The 15,729-nt window shown below is 40.9% G+C and overlaps 1 protein-coding gene across 1 annotated transcript in view; it reads left to right on the forward strand.

Annotated features, from left to right (window-relative positions):
- Nucleotides 1-511: 511 nt before the first annotated feature.
- LOC112074436 (E3 ubiquitin-protein ligase TRIM65) overlaps nucleotides 512-15,729 on the forward strand; it is a 35,157-nt gene continuing 19,939 nt past the window's right edge. Inside the window, exons 1-6 of the mRNA XM_070440536.1 lie at nucleotides 512-551; nucleotides 7,182-7,338; nucleotides 7,464-7,617; nucleotides 7,904-8,022; nucleotides 11,658-11,833; nucleotides 14,732-14,806. Coding sequence (XP_070296637.1) covers nucleotides 7,281-7,338; nucleotides 7,464-7,617; nucleotides 7,904-8,022; nucleotides 11,658-11,833; nucleotides 14,732-14,806 — 582 coding nt within the window. The 5' untranslated portion in view covers nucleotides 512-551; nucleotides 7,182-7,280. The remainder of the gene's footprint in view (nucleotides 552-7,181; nucleotides 7,339-7,463; nucleotides 7,618-7,903; nucleotides 8,023-11,657; nucleotides 11,834-14,731; nucleotides 14,807-15,729) is intronic.

Here is a 15,729-nt window from a genome sequence, read left to right on the forward strand (position 1 = left end):
AAGTGGGTGGGGCAGCGTGGGTGGGGAGTAAAGAAGAACAGCGTGCAGCACACACACACATCAACGTCCATAAACCTGAACAGAGAGGTGAGAGAAGAAGAGAAGGACAGAGAAGAAGAGAAGACAGAAGAAGAAGAGAGAGAAGAAGGACAGAGAAGAAGAGAAGGACAGAGAGAGGGAGAACATCCAACTTACCAACCAGCTGAAAAAACAACTTACCAACAACAGAACATAACTTACAACAACAGAATCAACTTCAACGAACATACTTACCACAAGACATCAACTTACCAACAACGAAACATCAAACTTCCAAGCAACAGACTACAACTTACCAACAACAGAACATCAACTTACCAAACAACAGTTCCAACGAACATAACTTACCAACAACAGAACATCAACTTACCAACAACAGAACTCAACTTACCAACAACAGAACATCAACTTACCAACAACAGAACATGCAACTTTACACCACACAGAAACATCAACTTACCAAACAACAGAAATCAACTTACCAACAACAGAACAACTTAACTGGCCTTCAGGTAATCTAATTCCACAATTTGAGTTACAGATTAAAAATTATCAATCAAATAAAAAAAATGTAAGACCTTTTATCCATCAGCCAATGTTACAAAGTGCTGTACAGAACCCAGCCTAAACCCCCAAACAGCAAGCCATGCAGATGTAGAAGCAACGGTGGCTAGGAAAAAGCTCCCTGGAAGGCCAGAACCTAGGAAGAAACCTAGAGAGGAACCAGGCTCTGAGGGGTGGCCAGTCCTCTTCTGGCTGTGCTACGTTGAGTCTTATAACAGAACATGGCCAAGATGTTCAAATGTTCATAGATGACCAGCAGGGTCAAAATAATAATATCACATTGGTTGTCGGAGGCTGCAACAGGTCAGCACTCAGGAGTAAATGTCAGTTGACTTTTCATAGCCAAGTATTCAGAGTTAGAAACAGCAGGTGCGGTAGAGAGAGAGAGAGACGAAAACAGCCGGTCTGGGACAAGGTAGCACGTCCGGTGAACAGGTCAGTGTTCCACTAGCCACAGGCAGAACAGTTGAAACTGGAGCAGCAGCACAACCAGGTGGACTGGGAGACAGCAAGGAGTCCATCATGCCAGGTAGTCCTGAGGCATGGTCCCAGGGCTCAAGTCCTCCGGGAGGGGGAGGGAGAGGGAGAGAGAGAGAATTAGAGAGAGCATACTTAAATTCACAAAAGACACCGGATAAGACAGGAGAATTACTCCAGATATAACAGACTGACCCTAGCCCTCAACACATAAACTACTGCAGCATAATTATCATATATGTAGGTTCTTACACAGATGGGTTAAGGGTAATAAGTTAGATAACATAGACAGTTAAAATATGTACAATGTTCTACCTCTCCAAAGACGAGACTGTTTTTCTATCCTGGGTGATGGTTGGAAGTTTTCAGAACTTACATTACCTGCACCAAAGCTTCAAATGAGTAGAGAAGAGAGAGGAGAGACGGATCTATCTATTTCATTGCTTTGGCAATGTAAACATATATTTCCCATACCAATAAAACCCTTAAATTGAATTGAATTGAGCGAGAGCGAGAACGGAGAGCGAGAGCGAGAGCGAGAGGCGACAGAAAGACATAGAGAGAGAGAGAGAGAGAAGAGAGAGAGAGAGAGAGAGAGAGAGAGAGAGAGAGAGAGAAAGTAGAGAGCGCAACAGAGAGAGAAAAGAGAGAGGTGGAGAGAGAGGTGGAGAGAGAGGTGGAGAGAGAGAGAGAGAGACAGAGAGAGAGAGAGAGAGAGAGAGAGAGAGAGAGAGAGAGAAGAGAGAGAGAGCAATACCACTGTGAACGCTCTGAGAGACTCTGGGTTGAGGTAAGTGACACCCCTATCAGAGTTATCTATCCAAAACGGAGATGTATGGGTAAACTACTTCTCTAATCTTTTTGGTCCTATAATAAAGAACAAACAGCAAAAACATGCACATGAACAAATACAAATCTTAGAATCAGCTATTAAAGATGACCAGAACCCACTGGATTCTTCAACTACAGGACAACGCCTGTGGCGTTGATGGTATCCTCACTGAAATGATAAAATATGTAAGCAATGTACTGAGCAAATGTCAAATTTTTACCAAATTACCGTACGACAGACCACGTATTCACCCTGCACACCCTAATTGACAAACAAACAAACCAAAAGAAAGGCAAAGTCTTCTCATGCTTTGTTGCCTCAATTTGGCATGAGGGTATGCTATACAAATTGATGGAAAGTGGTGTTGGGGGAAACACATACAACATTATAAAATCCATGTACACAAACAACAAGGGTGAGGTTAAAATAGGCAAAATACATATTTCTTTCCAGAGGGCCGTGAGGTGAGACAGGGATGCAGCTTAAGCCACACCCTCTTCAACATATATCAATTAATTGGCGAAGGCACTAGAACAGTCTGCAGCACCCGGCCTCACCCTACTAGAATCTGAAGTCAAATGTCTACTGTTTACTGATGATCTGGTGCTTCTGTCACCAACCAAGGAGGGCCTACAGCAGCACCTAGATATTCTGCACAGATTCTGCCAGCCCTGGGCCCTGACAGTTAATCTCAGTAAGACAAAAATCATGGTGTTCCAGAAAAGGTCCAGTCGCCAGGACCACAAATACAAATTCCATCTAGACACCGTTGCCCTAGAGCACACAAAAAAACTATACATAGCTTGGCCTAAACGTCAGCGCCACAGGTAACTTCCACAAAGCTGTGAACGATCTGAGAGACAAGGCAAGAAGGGCATTCTATGCCATCAAAAGGAACATCAAATTTGACATACCAATTAGGACCTGGCTTAAAATACTTGAATCAGTTGACCCATTGACCCATTGCCATTTATGGTTGTGAGTTCTGGGGTCTGCTCACCAACCAAGAATTCACAAAATGGGACAAACACCAAATTGAGACTGCATGCAGAATACTKCAAAAATATCCTTTGTGTACAACGTAAAACACCAAATAATGCATGCAGAGCAGAATTAGGCTGACAACCGCTAATTATCAAAATCCAGAAAAGAGACGTTAAATTCTACAACCACCTAAAAGGAAGCGATTCCCAAACCTTCCATAACAAAGTCATCACCTACAGACAGATGAACCTGGAGAAGAGTCCCCTAAGCAAGCTGGTCCTGGGGCTCTGTTCACAAACACAAACAGACCCCACAGAGACCCAGGACAGCAGCACAATTAGACCCAACCAAATCATGAGAAAACAAAAAGATAATTACTTGACACWTTGGAAAGAATTAATAAAAAAGCAGAGCAAACTAGAATGTTATTTGGCCCTAAACAGAGAATACACAGTGGCAGAATACCTGACCACTGTGACTGACCCGAATTTAAGGAAAGCTTTGACTATGTACAGACTCAGTGAGCATAGCCTTGCTATTGAGAAAGGCCACCGTAGGCAGACCTGGCTCTCAAGAGAAGACAGGCTATGTGCACACTGCCCACAARATGAGGTGGAAACTGAGCTGCACTTCCTAACCTCCTGCCAAATGTATGACCATATTAGAGACACATATTTCCCTCAGATTACACAGATCCACAAAGAATTGAAAAAAAAAACCCTGATTTTGATACTCCCATATCTACTGGGTGAATACCACAGTGTGCCATCACAGCAGCAAGATTTGTGACCTGTTGCCACAAGAAAAGGTCAACCAGTGAAGAACAAACACATTGTAAATACAACCCATATTTTGCTTATTTATTTTCCCTTTTGTACTTTAACTATTTGCACATCGTTACAACACTGTATATTACATAATGACATTTGAAATGTCTTTATTCTTTTGGAACTTCTGTGAGTGTAATGTTTACTGTTCATTTTTATTGTTTCACTTTTGTATATTATTACCTCACTTGCTTTGGCATGTTAACATATGTTTCCCATAGCAATAAACCCTTAAAATTGAAATGAAATAGAATTTAATTGAGAGAGAGAGGGAGGGAAGAGAGAGAGAGAAGAAAGAAGGAAGAAGGGGCGGAGAGAGAGATGGAGAGAGGGGTGCAGAGAGAGAAGAAAGAGAGGAGGAGGGATGGAGAGAGAGGAGAGAGAGAGAGGAGAGAGAGAGAGAGAGAGAAAGAGAGAGAGATGTTATTTCCTATTACATAAGATAAAAACATTGATTGGTTATGACTGAGTATGGCACAGGTAAAGCTATTTTTCAAAATATTGATATGTCAAATATGATAGATTTTTACATCGATTTGCATCGTTGTGCTAATGCTAGTCAGTTAGTAATTAATACTTAGTTAGTAATGCTAGTCAGTTAGTAATGCTGGTTAGTTGTAAATGCTAGTCAGTTAGTAATGCCAGTCACTTAGTAATGCTAGTCAGTTAGTAATGCTAGTCACTTAGTAATGCTATGTTAGTTAGTAATGCTAGTCAGTTAGTAATGCTAGTTTAGTTAGTTAGTAATGCTAGTCATTTAGTAATGCCAGTCGGTTAGTAATTCTTGTCAGTTAGTAATGCGACTTAGGTAGTAATGCTACTTAGTTAGTATGCTGATCAGTTAGTAATGCTGGTTTAGTTAGTAATGCTAGTTAGTTAGTAATGCTAGTTTATTAGTAATACTGGTTAGTTAGTAATGCTAGTTAGTATTTGCTCACAAAAGTAACCTTTACACTTCCTTCATACTGCACGCAGAGCAAAAAATGTTATCACCGAGTTCTCTGACTATATGAAGTAAAATAAAATCTTACTAGGTTCACCAGTTCTTGACTATAGGAAGTAAAATAAGAATCTGTCACTAAGGTTAACCAGTTCAATCGACTATAGGGAAGTAAAATAAGATCTGTCACTAAGGTTAACCAGTTTCATCTGACTATAGAAGTAGAGTGAGAATCTGTCAGTAGTCAACAGTTCATCTGACTATAGAAGTAAGTGAGAATCTGTCAGTGGTCAACCAGTTCATCTGACTATAGGGAGTAGAGTGAGAATCTGTCAGTAGGTCAACCAGTTCATCTGACTATAGGGAAGTAGAGTGAGAATTGTCAGTAGGTCAACCAGTTCATCTGACTATAGGGACAGTAGAGTGGAATCTGTCAGGTAGGTTAACCAGTTCATCTGACTATAGGGAAGTGAGTGAGAATCTGTCAGTAGGTCAACCAGTTCATCTGACTATAGGGAAGTAGAGTGAGAATCTTGTCAGTAGGTCAACCAGTTCATCTGACTATAGGGAAGTAGAGTGAGAATCTGTCAGTAGGTCAACCAGTTCATCTGACTATAGGGAAGGTAGAGTGAGAATCTGTCAGTAGTCAACCAGTTCATCTGACTATAGGGAAGTAGAGTGAGAATCTGTCAGTAGGTCAACCAGTTCATCTGACTATAGGAAGTAGAGTGAGAATCTGTCAGTAGGTCAACCAGTTCATCTGACTATAGGGAAGTAGAGTGAGGAATCTGTCAGTAGGTCACCAGTTCATCTGACTATAGGGAAGTAGAGTGAGAATCTGTCAGTAGGTAACCAGTTCATCTGACTATAGGGAAGTAGAGTGAGAATCTGTCAGTAGGTCAACCAGTTCATCTGACTATAGGGAAGTAGAGTGAGAATCTGTCAGTAGGTCAACCAGTTCATCTGACTATAGGAAGTAGAGTGAGAATCTGTAGTCAGGTCAACCAGTTATCTGACTATAGGAAAGTAGAGTGAGAATCTGTCAGTAGGTAACCAGTTCATCTGACTATAGGGAAGTAGAGTGAGAATCTGTCAGTAGGTCAACCAGTTCATCTGCTATAGGGAAGTAGAGTGAGAATCTGTCAGTAGGTCAACCAGTTCATCTGACTATAGGGAAGTAGAGTGAGAATCTGTCAGTAGGTCAACCAGTTCATCTGACTATAGGGAAGTAGATGAGAATCTGTCAGTAGGTCAACCAGTTCATCTGACTATAGGGAAGTAGAGTGAGAATCTGTCAGTAGGTCAACCAGTTCATCTGACTATGGGAAGTAGAGTGAGAATCTGTCAGTAGTCAACCAGTTCATCTGATATAGGGAGTAGAGTGAGAATCTGTCAGTAGGTCAACCAGTTCATCTGACTATAGGGAAGTAGAGTGAGAATCTGTCAGTAGGTCAACCAGTTCATCTGACTATAGGGAAGTAGAGTGAGAATCTGTCAGTAGGTCAACCAGTTCATCTGACTATAGAGGAAGTAGAGTGAGAATCTGTCAGTAGGTCAACCAGTTCATCTGACTATAGGGAAGTAGAGTGAGATCTGTCAGTAGGTCAACCAGTTCATCTGACTCATAGGGAAGTAGAGTGAGAATCTGTCAGTGGTCAACCAGTTCATCTGACTATAGGGAAGTAGAGTGAGAATCTGTCAGTAGGTTAACCAGTTCATTGACTATAGGGAAGTAGAGTGAGAATCTGTCAGTAGGTCAACCAGTTCATCTGACTATAGGGAAGTAGAGTGAGAATCTGTCAGTAGGTTAACCAGTTCATCTGACTATAGGGAAGTAGAGTGAGAATCTGTCAGTAGGTCAACCAGTTCATCTGACTATAGGGAAGTAGAGTGAGAATCTGTCAGTAGGTCAACCAGTTCATCTGACTATAGGGAAGTAGAGTGAGAATCTGTCAGTAGGTCAACCAGTTCATCTGACTATAGGGAGTAGAGTGAGAATCTGTCAGTAGGTTAACCAGTTCATCTGACTATAGGGAAGTAGAGTGAGAATCTGTCAGTAGGTCAACCAGTTCATCTGACTATAGGGAAGTAGAGTGAGAATCTGTCAGTAGGTCAACCAGTTCATCTGACTTAGGGAAGTAGAGTGAGAATCTGTCAGTAGGTCAACCAGTTCATCTGACTATAGGAAGTAGAGTGAGAATCTGTCAGTAGTCACCAGTTCATCTGACTATAGGAAGTAGAAAAATAGAGATATGGTAAGTAGGAGGTTAGTTGGTGTGAGAAAGGGTGTGTGTGGTTGTGTGTGTGTGTGTGTGTGTGTGTGTGTGTGTGTGTGTGTGTGGTGTGTGTGTGTGTGTGTTGTGGTGTGTGTGTGTGTGTGTGTGTGTGTGTGTGTGGTTGTGTGTGTGTGTGTGGTGGGGGTGTGCATTCTCTGTGCTTCTGTAAAACGGCATGGAGGTGCGATCTCTTTGATTTTCCAGTATGGTATTATATTGGGGTTATGTATCTATTTATCTAGGAGGAGAAGAAGAGGAGCGTTTGACAAACAGGACAACTGTGAGCCTACCTGGAAGGAGCGTTTGACGCTGTGAGCCTACCTGGCGACCTCTTCACTGAGATGCGAAGACGGTTCTCGAAGTCGGGGGTGCCGACCCCAAAAACCTCTGAACCCCAGGGTTAGATATGATTTACTTGACCAAATATGGGTTTTAATTCATGTTTTAAGTGTTATCCTCTGAGATCCAATGCAGGACATCTTGTAGTATAATTTTGTTTTTTACACTAATACGTTTAATTCAAGGAGTGCCTATCCCGATGTCTGCTGAACGACCCCAAACTTCCTCTGTAGCCTCCTCGCTCCCTACCCCAAGCCTTGCTGCGGCGCTAGCCCGACGAAGGTTCACCCTGAGCGGGGCGGCTGACAGCCAGAACCAAGGACTGACGGTCTACTGCAGGTGTGTTAAACTGGGTTTTGCCTGATCCATCAACACGTCACAGAGTGGAGCCCTTTACACACTTCACTTACACACTCTCTCTCTCTCCCCCTTCCTCTCCCTCTTCATCCCCTCCTCCTCCCTCTTCTCTCTCTCTCTCTCTCTCCCCTTCCTCTCCTCTTCACCCTCCTCCATCCTCCTTCTCTCTCTCTCTCTCCCCTTCCTCTCCCTCTTCACCCTCCTCCATCCTCTTCTTTCCCCTCTCTCTCCTCTCTCTTCCTAACACTACCCCACCCCCCAATCCCAGAATGCCATTCTCTCGTAGCTTCCTGTCTGAAGACCAGTTCCAGTGTTCCATCTGTCTGGATATCTTCATAAACCCCGCCTCCACTCCATGTGGACACTCCTTCTGCATGGCCTGCATTGGTAGGTAGATGTATTCAAATCAAATGTTATTGGTCACCATGCGCCGAATACCAAGGTGTAGTAGACCTTCACAGTGAAATGCTGAATACAACAGGTGTAGGTAGACCTCCACGTGAAATGCTGAATAACAACAGGTGTAGGTAGACCTCACAGTGAAATGCTGAATACAACAGGTGTAGGTAGACCTTACAGTGAAAATGCTGAATACAACAGGTGTAGGTAGACCTTACAGTGGAAATGCTGAATACAACAGGTGTAGACATCACAGTGAAATGCTGAATACAACAGGTGTAGTAGACCTCACAGTGAAATGCTGAATACAACAGGTGTAGTAGACCTTACAGTGAAATGCTTACTTACAAGCCTTTAACCAACAATGCAGTTAAGAAAAGAAAAAGTGTTAAGAAAGTATTTACTAAATAAACAATAAATATAAAATAAATAAGAAAATACAAAAATAAATAATTAAAGAGCAACAATAAAATAACAGTAGTGGAGATATATATAACGGGGGTATCTGTACAGAGTACATGTTTGGGGGTACAGGTTAGTCGAGGTAAATTAGGTAATATGTACATGTAGGTAGAGGTAAAGTGACTATGCATAGATAATAAACAGAGAGTAGCAGCAGCGTAAAAACGGGGGAAGGGGTCAATGCAAATAGTCTGGGCAGCCATTTTATTTAGCTGTTATTGCTTGGGGTTAGAAGCTGTTAAGAAGCCTTTTGGATCTAGACTTGGCGCTCCGGTACCGCTTGCCGTGCGGTAGCAGAGAGAACAGTCTATGACTAGTTTGGCTGGAGTATTTGACCATTTTTAGGGCCTTCCTCTGACACCACCTGGTATAGATGTCCTGGATGGCAGGAAGCTTGGCCCCAGTGATGTACTGGGCAGTACGCACTACCCTCTGTAGTGCCTTGTGGTCGGAGGCCGAGCAGTTGCCATACCAGGCGGTGATGCAAATGGTCAGGATGCTCTCGATGGTGCAGCTGTATAATTTTTCGAGGATCTGCGGACCCATGCCAAATCTTTTCAGTCTCCTGAGGGGGAATAGGTTTTGTCGTGCCCGCTTCATGACTGTCTTGGTGTGTTTGGACCATGTTAGTTTGTTGGTGATGTGGACACCAAGAAACTTGAAGCTCTCAACCTGCTCCACTACAGCCCTTCGATGAGAATGGGGGTGTGTTCGGTCCTCCTTTTCCTGTAGTCCACAATCATCTCCTTTGTCTTGATCATGTTGGGGGAGAGGTTGTTATCCTGGCACCACACTGCCAGGTCTCTGACCTTCTCCCTATAGGCTGTCTCATCGTTGTCGGTAATCAGGCCTACCACTGTTGTGTCATCAGCAAACTTAATGATGGGGTTGGAGTCATGACTGGCCACGCAGTCATGAGTGAACAGGGAGTACAGGAAGGGACTGAGCACACACTCCTGAGGATCCCCGTGTTGAGGATCAGCGTGGCGGATGTGTTGTTACCTACCCTTACCACCTGGGGGCGGCCCGTCAGGAAGTCCAGGATCCAGTTGCAGATGGAGGTGTTTAGTCCCAGGGTCCTTAGCTTAGTAATGAGCTTTGAGGGCACTATGGTGTTGAACGCTGAGCTGTAGTCAACGATTAGCATTCTCACGTATGTGTTCCTTTTATCCAGGTGGGAAAGGGCAGTATGAATATAATAGAGATTGCATCATCTGTGGATCTGTTGGGGCGGTATGCAAATTGGAGTGGGTCTAGAGTTTCTGGGATACTGGTGTTGATTTGAGCCATGACCAGCCTTTCAAAGCACTTCATGTCTACAGACGTGAGTGCTATGGGTCGGTAGTCATTTAGGCAGGTTACATTGATGTTCTTGGGCACAGGGACGATGGTGGTCTGCTTGAAACATGTTGGTATTACAGACTCAGACAGGGAGAGGTTGAAAATGTCAGTGAAGTCACTTGCCAGTTGGTCAGCGCATGCTCGCTGTACACATCCTGATGATCCGTCTGTGAATGTTGATTTGTTTAAAGGTCTTACTCACATCTGCTATGGAGAGAATGATCACGCAGTCGTCCGTAACAGCTAATGATCTCATGCATGTTTCAGTGTTGCTTGCCTCGAATCGCCTGTAAACCATGGCTTCTGTTTGGGGTATTTACATACGGTCACTGTGGGGACGACGTCATCGATGAACTTACTGATGAAGCCAGTGACTGATGTGGTGTAATCCTCAATGCCATCGGAAGAATCCCGGAACATATTCAGGGGTGTGCTAGCAAAACAGTCCTGTAGCTTAGCATCTGCTTCATCTGACTACTTCCGTATTGAGCCAGTCATTGGTAATTCCTTCTTTAGTTTTTGCTTCTAAGCAGGAATCAGGAGGTTAGAGTTATGGTCAGATTTGCCAATGAAAGGCGAGGAAAAGCTTTGTACGGGTCTGTGTGTGGAGTAAAGGTGGTCCAGAGTTTTATTTTCCTCTGGTTGCACATTTAACATGCTGGTAGAAATKAGGTAAAACSGATTTAAGTTTCCCTGCATTAAAGTCCCCGGCCACTAGGAGCGCCACCTCTGGATGAGCGTTTTATTGTTTGCGTATGGCCTTATACAGCTCGTTGAGTGGGGTCTTAGTGCCAGMAWYGKTTTGTGGTGRTAAATAGACAGCTAYGAAAAATATAGATGAAAWCTCTCTTRGTAAATAGTGCGGTCTACAGCTTATCATGAGATATTCTACCTCAGGCGAACAAAACCTTGAGACTTCCTTAATATTAGATTTCGTGCACCAGCTGTTATTGACAAATAGACACAGACCACCACCACCTTGTCTTACCGGAGGCAGCTGTTCTATCTTGACGATGCAGCGTAAACCCAGCCAGCTGTATGTTATTCATGTCGTCGTTCAGCCACGACTCCGTGAAACATAAGATATTAACGTTTTTAATGTCCCGTTGGTAGAATAGTCTTGGTCGGAGCTCATCCAGTTTATTATCCAATGATTGGCTAATAGTACAGAAGGTAGAGGTKGGTTACCCACAAACCCAGCCAGCTGTATCGCCATACCTTCTTCATGCGAATGACAGGGATTTGGGCCTTGTCCTGTGTCTGAAGTAAATCCTTCGCATCCGACTCGTTAAATAAATCTTTGTTCAGTACGAGGGGAGTAATCGCTTCTCTGATATCCAGAAACTCTTTTTGGTCATAAGAGACGGTGGCAGAAACATTGTGCACAAAATAAGTTACAAATAACGCAACAAAAAAACACACACACAATAGCACAATTGGTGCCCGTCAATAGGCAGCCATCTCCTCCGGCGACATTATTATTAGGGGAGCAATTAGGGCTAAGTGCCTTGCTCAAGGGCACATCGACAGATTTTTCACATAGTCGGCTCGGGGATTCGAACCAGCGACTGCTAGGCATCCTGCCACACACACACACCAGTGTGCCTTAGAGCAAGCAGGGATGTTGCTGACCTGCCCAGTTACCTACATGACCCCTATATGACCCCATTGGGCTCAACATGTGGTATGTTGTCATGGTGGTGATATTTAAGTTCAGACGGGTGAATTAAATACTGTTCTATTCTGTCCTCTGATCCAGGTCGGTACTGGTTTTTCAGACGGGTGAATAAAGTACTGTTCTATTCTGTCCTCTGACCTAGGTCGGTACTGGGACGGTGCTAAGCTCTGCCAGTGTCCCCTCTGCAAAGAGACCTTTAAGAAACGCCCGGACCTCCAGATTAACCGGACCCTCAGGGAGATCACAGAGCAGTTCAAGTCCATGTCCGGGGTGTCTCGGTTGGGCAGCGGGAGGTGGAGAGATGTCCTAGGGGCTGGAGGTGGGCTATCTTAAAAAAAAAWAATGTTTTTATATATATTTTAGGGAATGTTCTAGTTTTAATGACAGATGATTTTACGGTAGATACTGTATGTAGATAGATACTGTAGATAGATAGATACTGTATGTAGATAGATACTGTATGGCAGATAGGATACTGTAGATAGATACTGTAGATAGATACTGTATATAGTACGATAGATACTGTATGTAGACAGATACTGTAGATTAGATACTGTATGTAGATAGATAGATACTGTAGATAGATACTGTATGTAGACAGATACTGTATGTAGACAGATACTGTAGATAGAGACTGTATGTAGATAGATAGATACTGTATGTAGACAGATACTGTATGTAGACAGATACTGTATGTAGATAGATACTGTATGTAGATAAGATTACTGTATGTAGATAATACTGTAGATAGATACTGTATGTAGATAGATACTGTAGATAGATATATACTGTAGATAGATACTGTAGATAGATATATACTGTAGATAGATCTGTATGTAGATATATACTGTAGATAGATACTGTATGTAGATATATACTGTAGATAGATACTGTATGTAGATGATACTGTATGTAGATATATATGTAGATAGATACTGTATGTAGATAGATACTGTATGTAGATAGATAGATACTGTATGTAGATAGATACTGTATATAGATAGATACTGTAGATAGATACTGTATGTAGATAGATACTGTATATAGATAGATACTGTAGATAGATACTGTATGTAGATAGATACTGTATATAGATAGATACTGTATGTAGATAGATACTGTAGATAGATACTGTATGTAGATAGATACTGTATGTAGATAGATACTGTATGTAGATAGATACTGTATAGATAGATACTGTATGTAGATAGATACTGTATATAGATAGATACTGTATATAGATATATACTGTAGATAGATACTGTATGTAGATATATACTGTATATAGATAGATACTGTATGTAGATAGATACTGTATATAGATAGATACTGTAGATAGATACTGTATGTAGATATATACTGTATATAGATAGATACTGTAGATAGATACTGTATGTAGATAGATACTGTATATAGATAGATATGTATGTAGACAGATCTGTATGTAGATAGATACTGTATGTAGATAGATAGATACTGTATGTAGATAGATACTGTATATAGATAGATACTGTAGATAGATACTGTATGTAGATAGATACTGTATATAGATAGATACTGTAGATGATACTGTATGTAGAATATATACTGTATGTAGATAGATACTGTATGTAGATAGATACTGTATGTAGATATATACTGTATGTAGACAGATATCTGTATGTAGACAGATACTGTATGTAGATAGATAGATCTGTATGTAGATAGATAGATACTGTAGATAGATACTGTATGTAGAATAGATACTGTATTGCGATGGGTAGATACTGTATGTAGATAGATAGATACTGTTATGTAGACAGATACTGTAGATAGATACTGTATGTAGATAGATAGATACTGTATGTAGTATAGATACTGTATGTAGACAGATACTGTAGATAGATACTGTATGTAGATAGATAGATACTGTATGTAGATAGATAGATAGATACTGTATGTAGACAGATACTGTATGTAGATAGATACTGTATGTAGATAGATACTGTATATAGATAGATACTGTAGATAGATACTGTATGTAGATATATACTGTATGTAGATAGATACTGTATGTAGATATATACTGTATGTAGATATATACTGTATGTAGACAGATACTGTATGTAGATAGAGTATGTATACATACAGATACATACATACAGATACATACATACAGATACTGTATGTATCTATCTATCTACAACAGTATGTATGTAGATAGATAGATACTGTATGTAGATAGATACTGTATTGCGATGGGTAGATACTGTATGTAGATAGATACTGTATGTAGATAGATACTGTATTGCGATGGGTAGATACTGTATGTAGATAGATACTGTATGTAGATAGATACTGTATGTAGACAGATACTGTATGTAGATAGTACTGTATGTAGATAGATACTGTAGATAGATACTGTATGTAGATATATACTGTAGATAGATACTGTATGTAGATAGATACTGTATGTAGATAGATACTGTATTGCGATGGGTAGATACTGTAGATAGATACTGTAAGTAGATAGATAGATACTGTATGTAGATAGATAGATAGATACTGTATTGCGATGGGTAGATACTGTATGTAGATGGGTAGATAGATATTACATAGAAAGTGAGTGGGGATGGAACAGCTGCCTCCAGAGAGGTATTGACTACAGGCACTACCATTAGACCCGCCCCGGCATGGAGGTCTGCTGGTCTTGATAATACTGTATGTTATTGTATTTATGTACTGTATGTTTATGTATTTATATACTGTATGTTATTGTATTTATGTACTGTATGTTATTGTATTTATGTACTGTATGTTATTGTATTTATGTACTGTATGTTATTGTATTTATGTACTGTATGTTATCGTATTTATATACTGTATGTTATCGTATTTATGTACTGTATGTTATTGTATTTATGTACTGTATGTTATTGTATTTATATACTGTATGTTATTAAATTTATGTACTGTATGTTATTGTATTTATGTACGTATGTTATTGTTTTATGTACCGTATGTTATTGTATTTATATACTGTATGTTATTGTATTTTTGTACTGTATGTTATTGTATTTATGTACTATATGTTATCGTATTTATGTACTGTATGTTATTGTATATATGTACTGTATGTTATTGTATTTATGTACTGTATGTTATCGTATTTATATACTGTATGTTATTGTATTTATGTACTGTATGTTTCTATTCATCTAGGAGGAGGAGGAGGAGGGAGGAGGAGGAGGAGGAGAGGAAGCAGACCATCAGGATCCCAGCACCATAGAGAGGGAGTGGATGGACACTAAGGTGGGTTGTAGGGAGAGAGGGAGGGATGGAGAGAGAGAGATAGGGAGGGAGGAGGGATAGATATAGAGGTGGAGAGAGAGAGAGATAGATAAAGGTAGACAGGGAGAGAGAGATATATATAGAGGTAGATAGGGAGAAAGAGATAGATATAGAGGTAGATAGGGAGAGAGAGATAGATATAGAGGTAGACAGGTAGAAAGAGATAGATATAGAGGTAGATAGGGAGAAGAGATAGATATAGAGGTAGATAGGGAGAGAGAGATAGATATAGAGGTAGACAGGGAGAGAGAGTTAGAGGTAGATAGGGAGAAAGAGATAGATATAGAGGTAGATAGGGAGAAAGAGATAGATATAGAGGTAGATAGGGAGAAAGAGATAGAGGTAGATAGGGAGAGAGAGTAGATATAGAGGTAGATAGGGAGAGAGAGATAGATATAGAGGTAGATAGGGAGAAAGAGATAGATATAGAGATAGAGGAAGATAGGGAGAAAGAGATAGATATAGAGGGAGATAGGGAAGAGAGATAGATATAGAGGTAGATAGGGAGAAAGAGATAGATATAGAGGTAGATAGGGAGAAAGAGATAGATATAGAGGTAGATAGGGAGAGAGAGATAGATATAGAGGAGAATAGGGAGAGAGAGATAGATATGAGGGTAGATAGGAGAGAGAGATAGATATAGAGGTAGATAGGGAGAAAGAGATAGATATAGAGGTAGATAGGGAGAAAGAGATAGATATAGAGGTAGATAGGGAGAGAGAGATGAATAGGAGATAGGAGAAATAGATATAGAGGTAGATAGGGAGAAAGAGATAGATATAGAGGTAGATAGGGAGAGAGAGATAGATATAGAGGTAGATATGGATAGAGAGATAGATATAGAGGTAGATAGGGAAGAAAGAGATAGATATAGAGGTGAGGTT

The sequence above is a fragment of the Salvelinus sp. IW2-2015 genome, unplaced genomic scaffold (assembly GCF_002910315.2).
Source record: "Salvelinus sp. IW2-2015 unplaced genomic scaffold, ASM291031v2 Un_scaffold2636, whole genome shotgun sequence".
In the NCBI taxonomy this organism is placed as follows: domain Eukaryota; kingdom Metazoa; phylum Chordata; class Actinopteri; order Salmoniformes; family Salmonidae; genus Salvelinus; species Salvelinus sp. IW2-2015.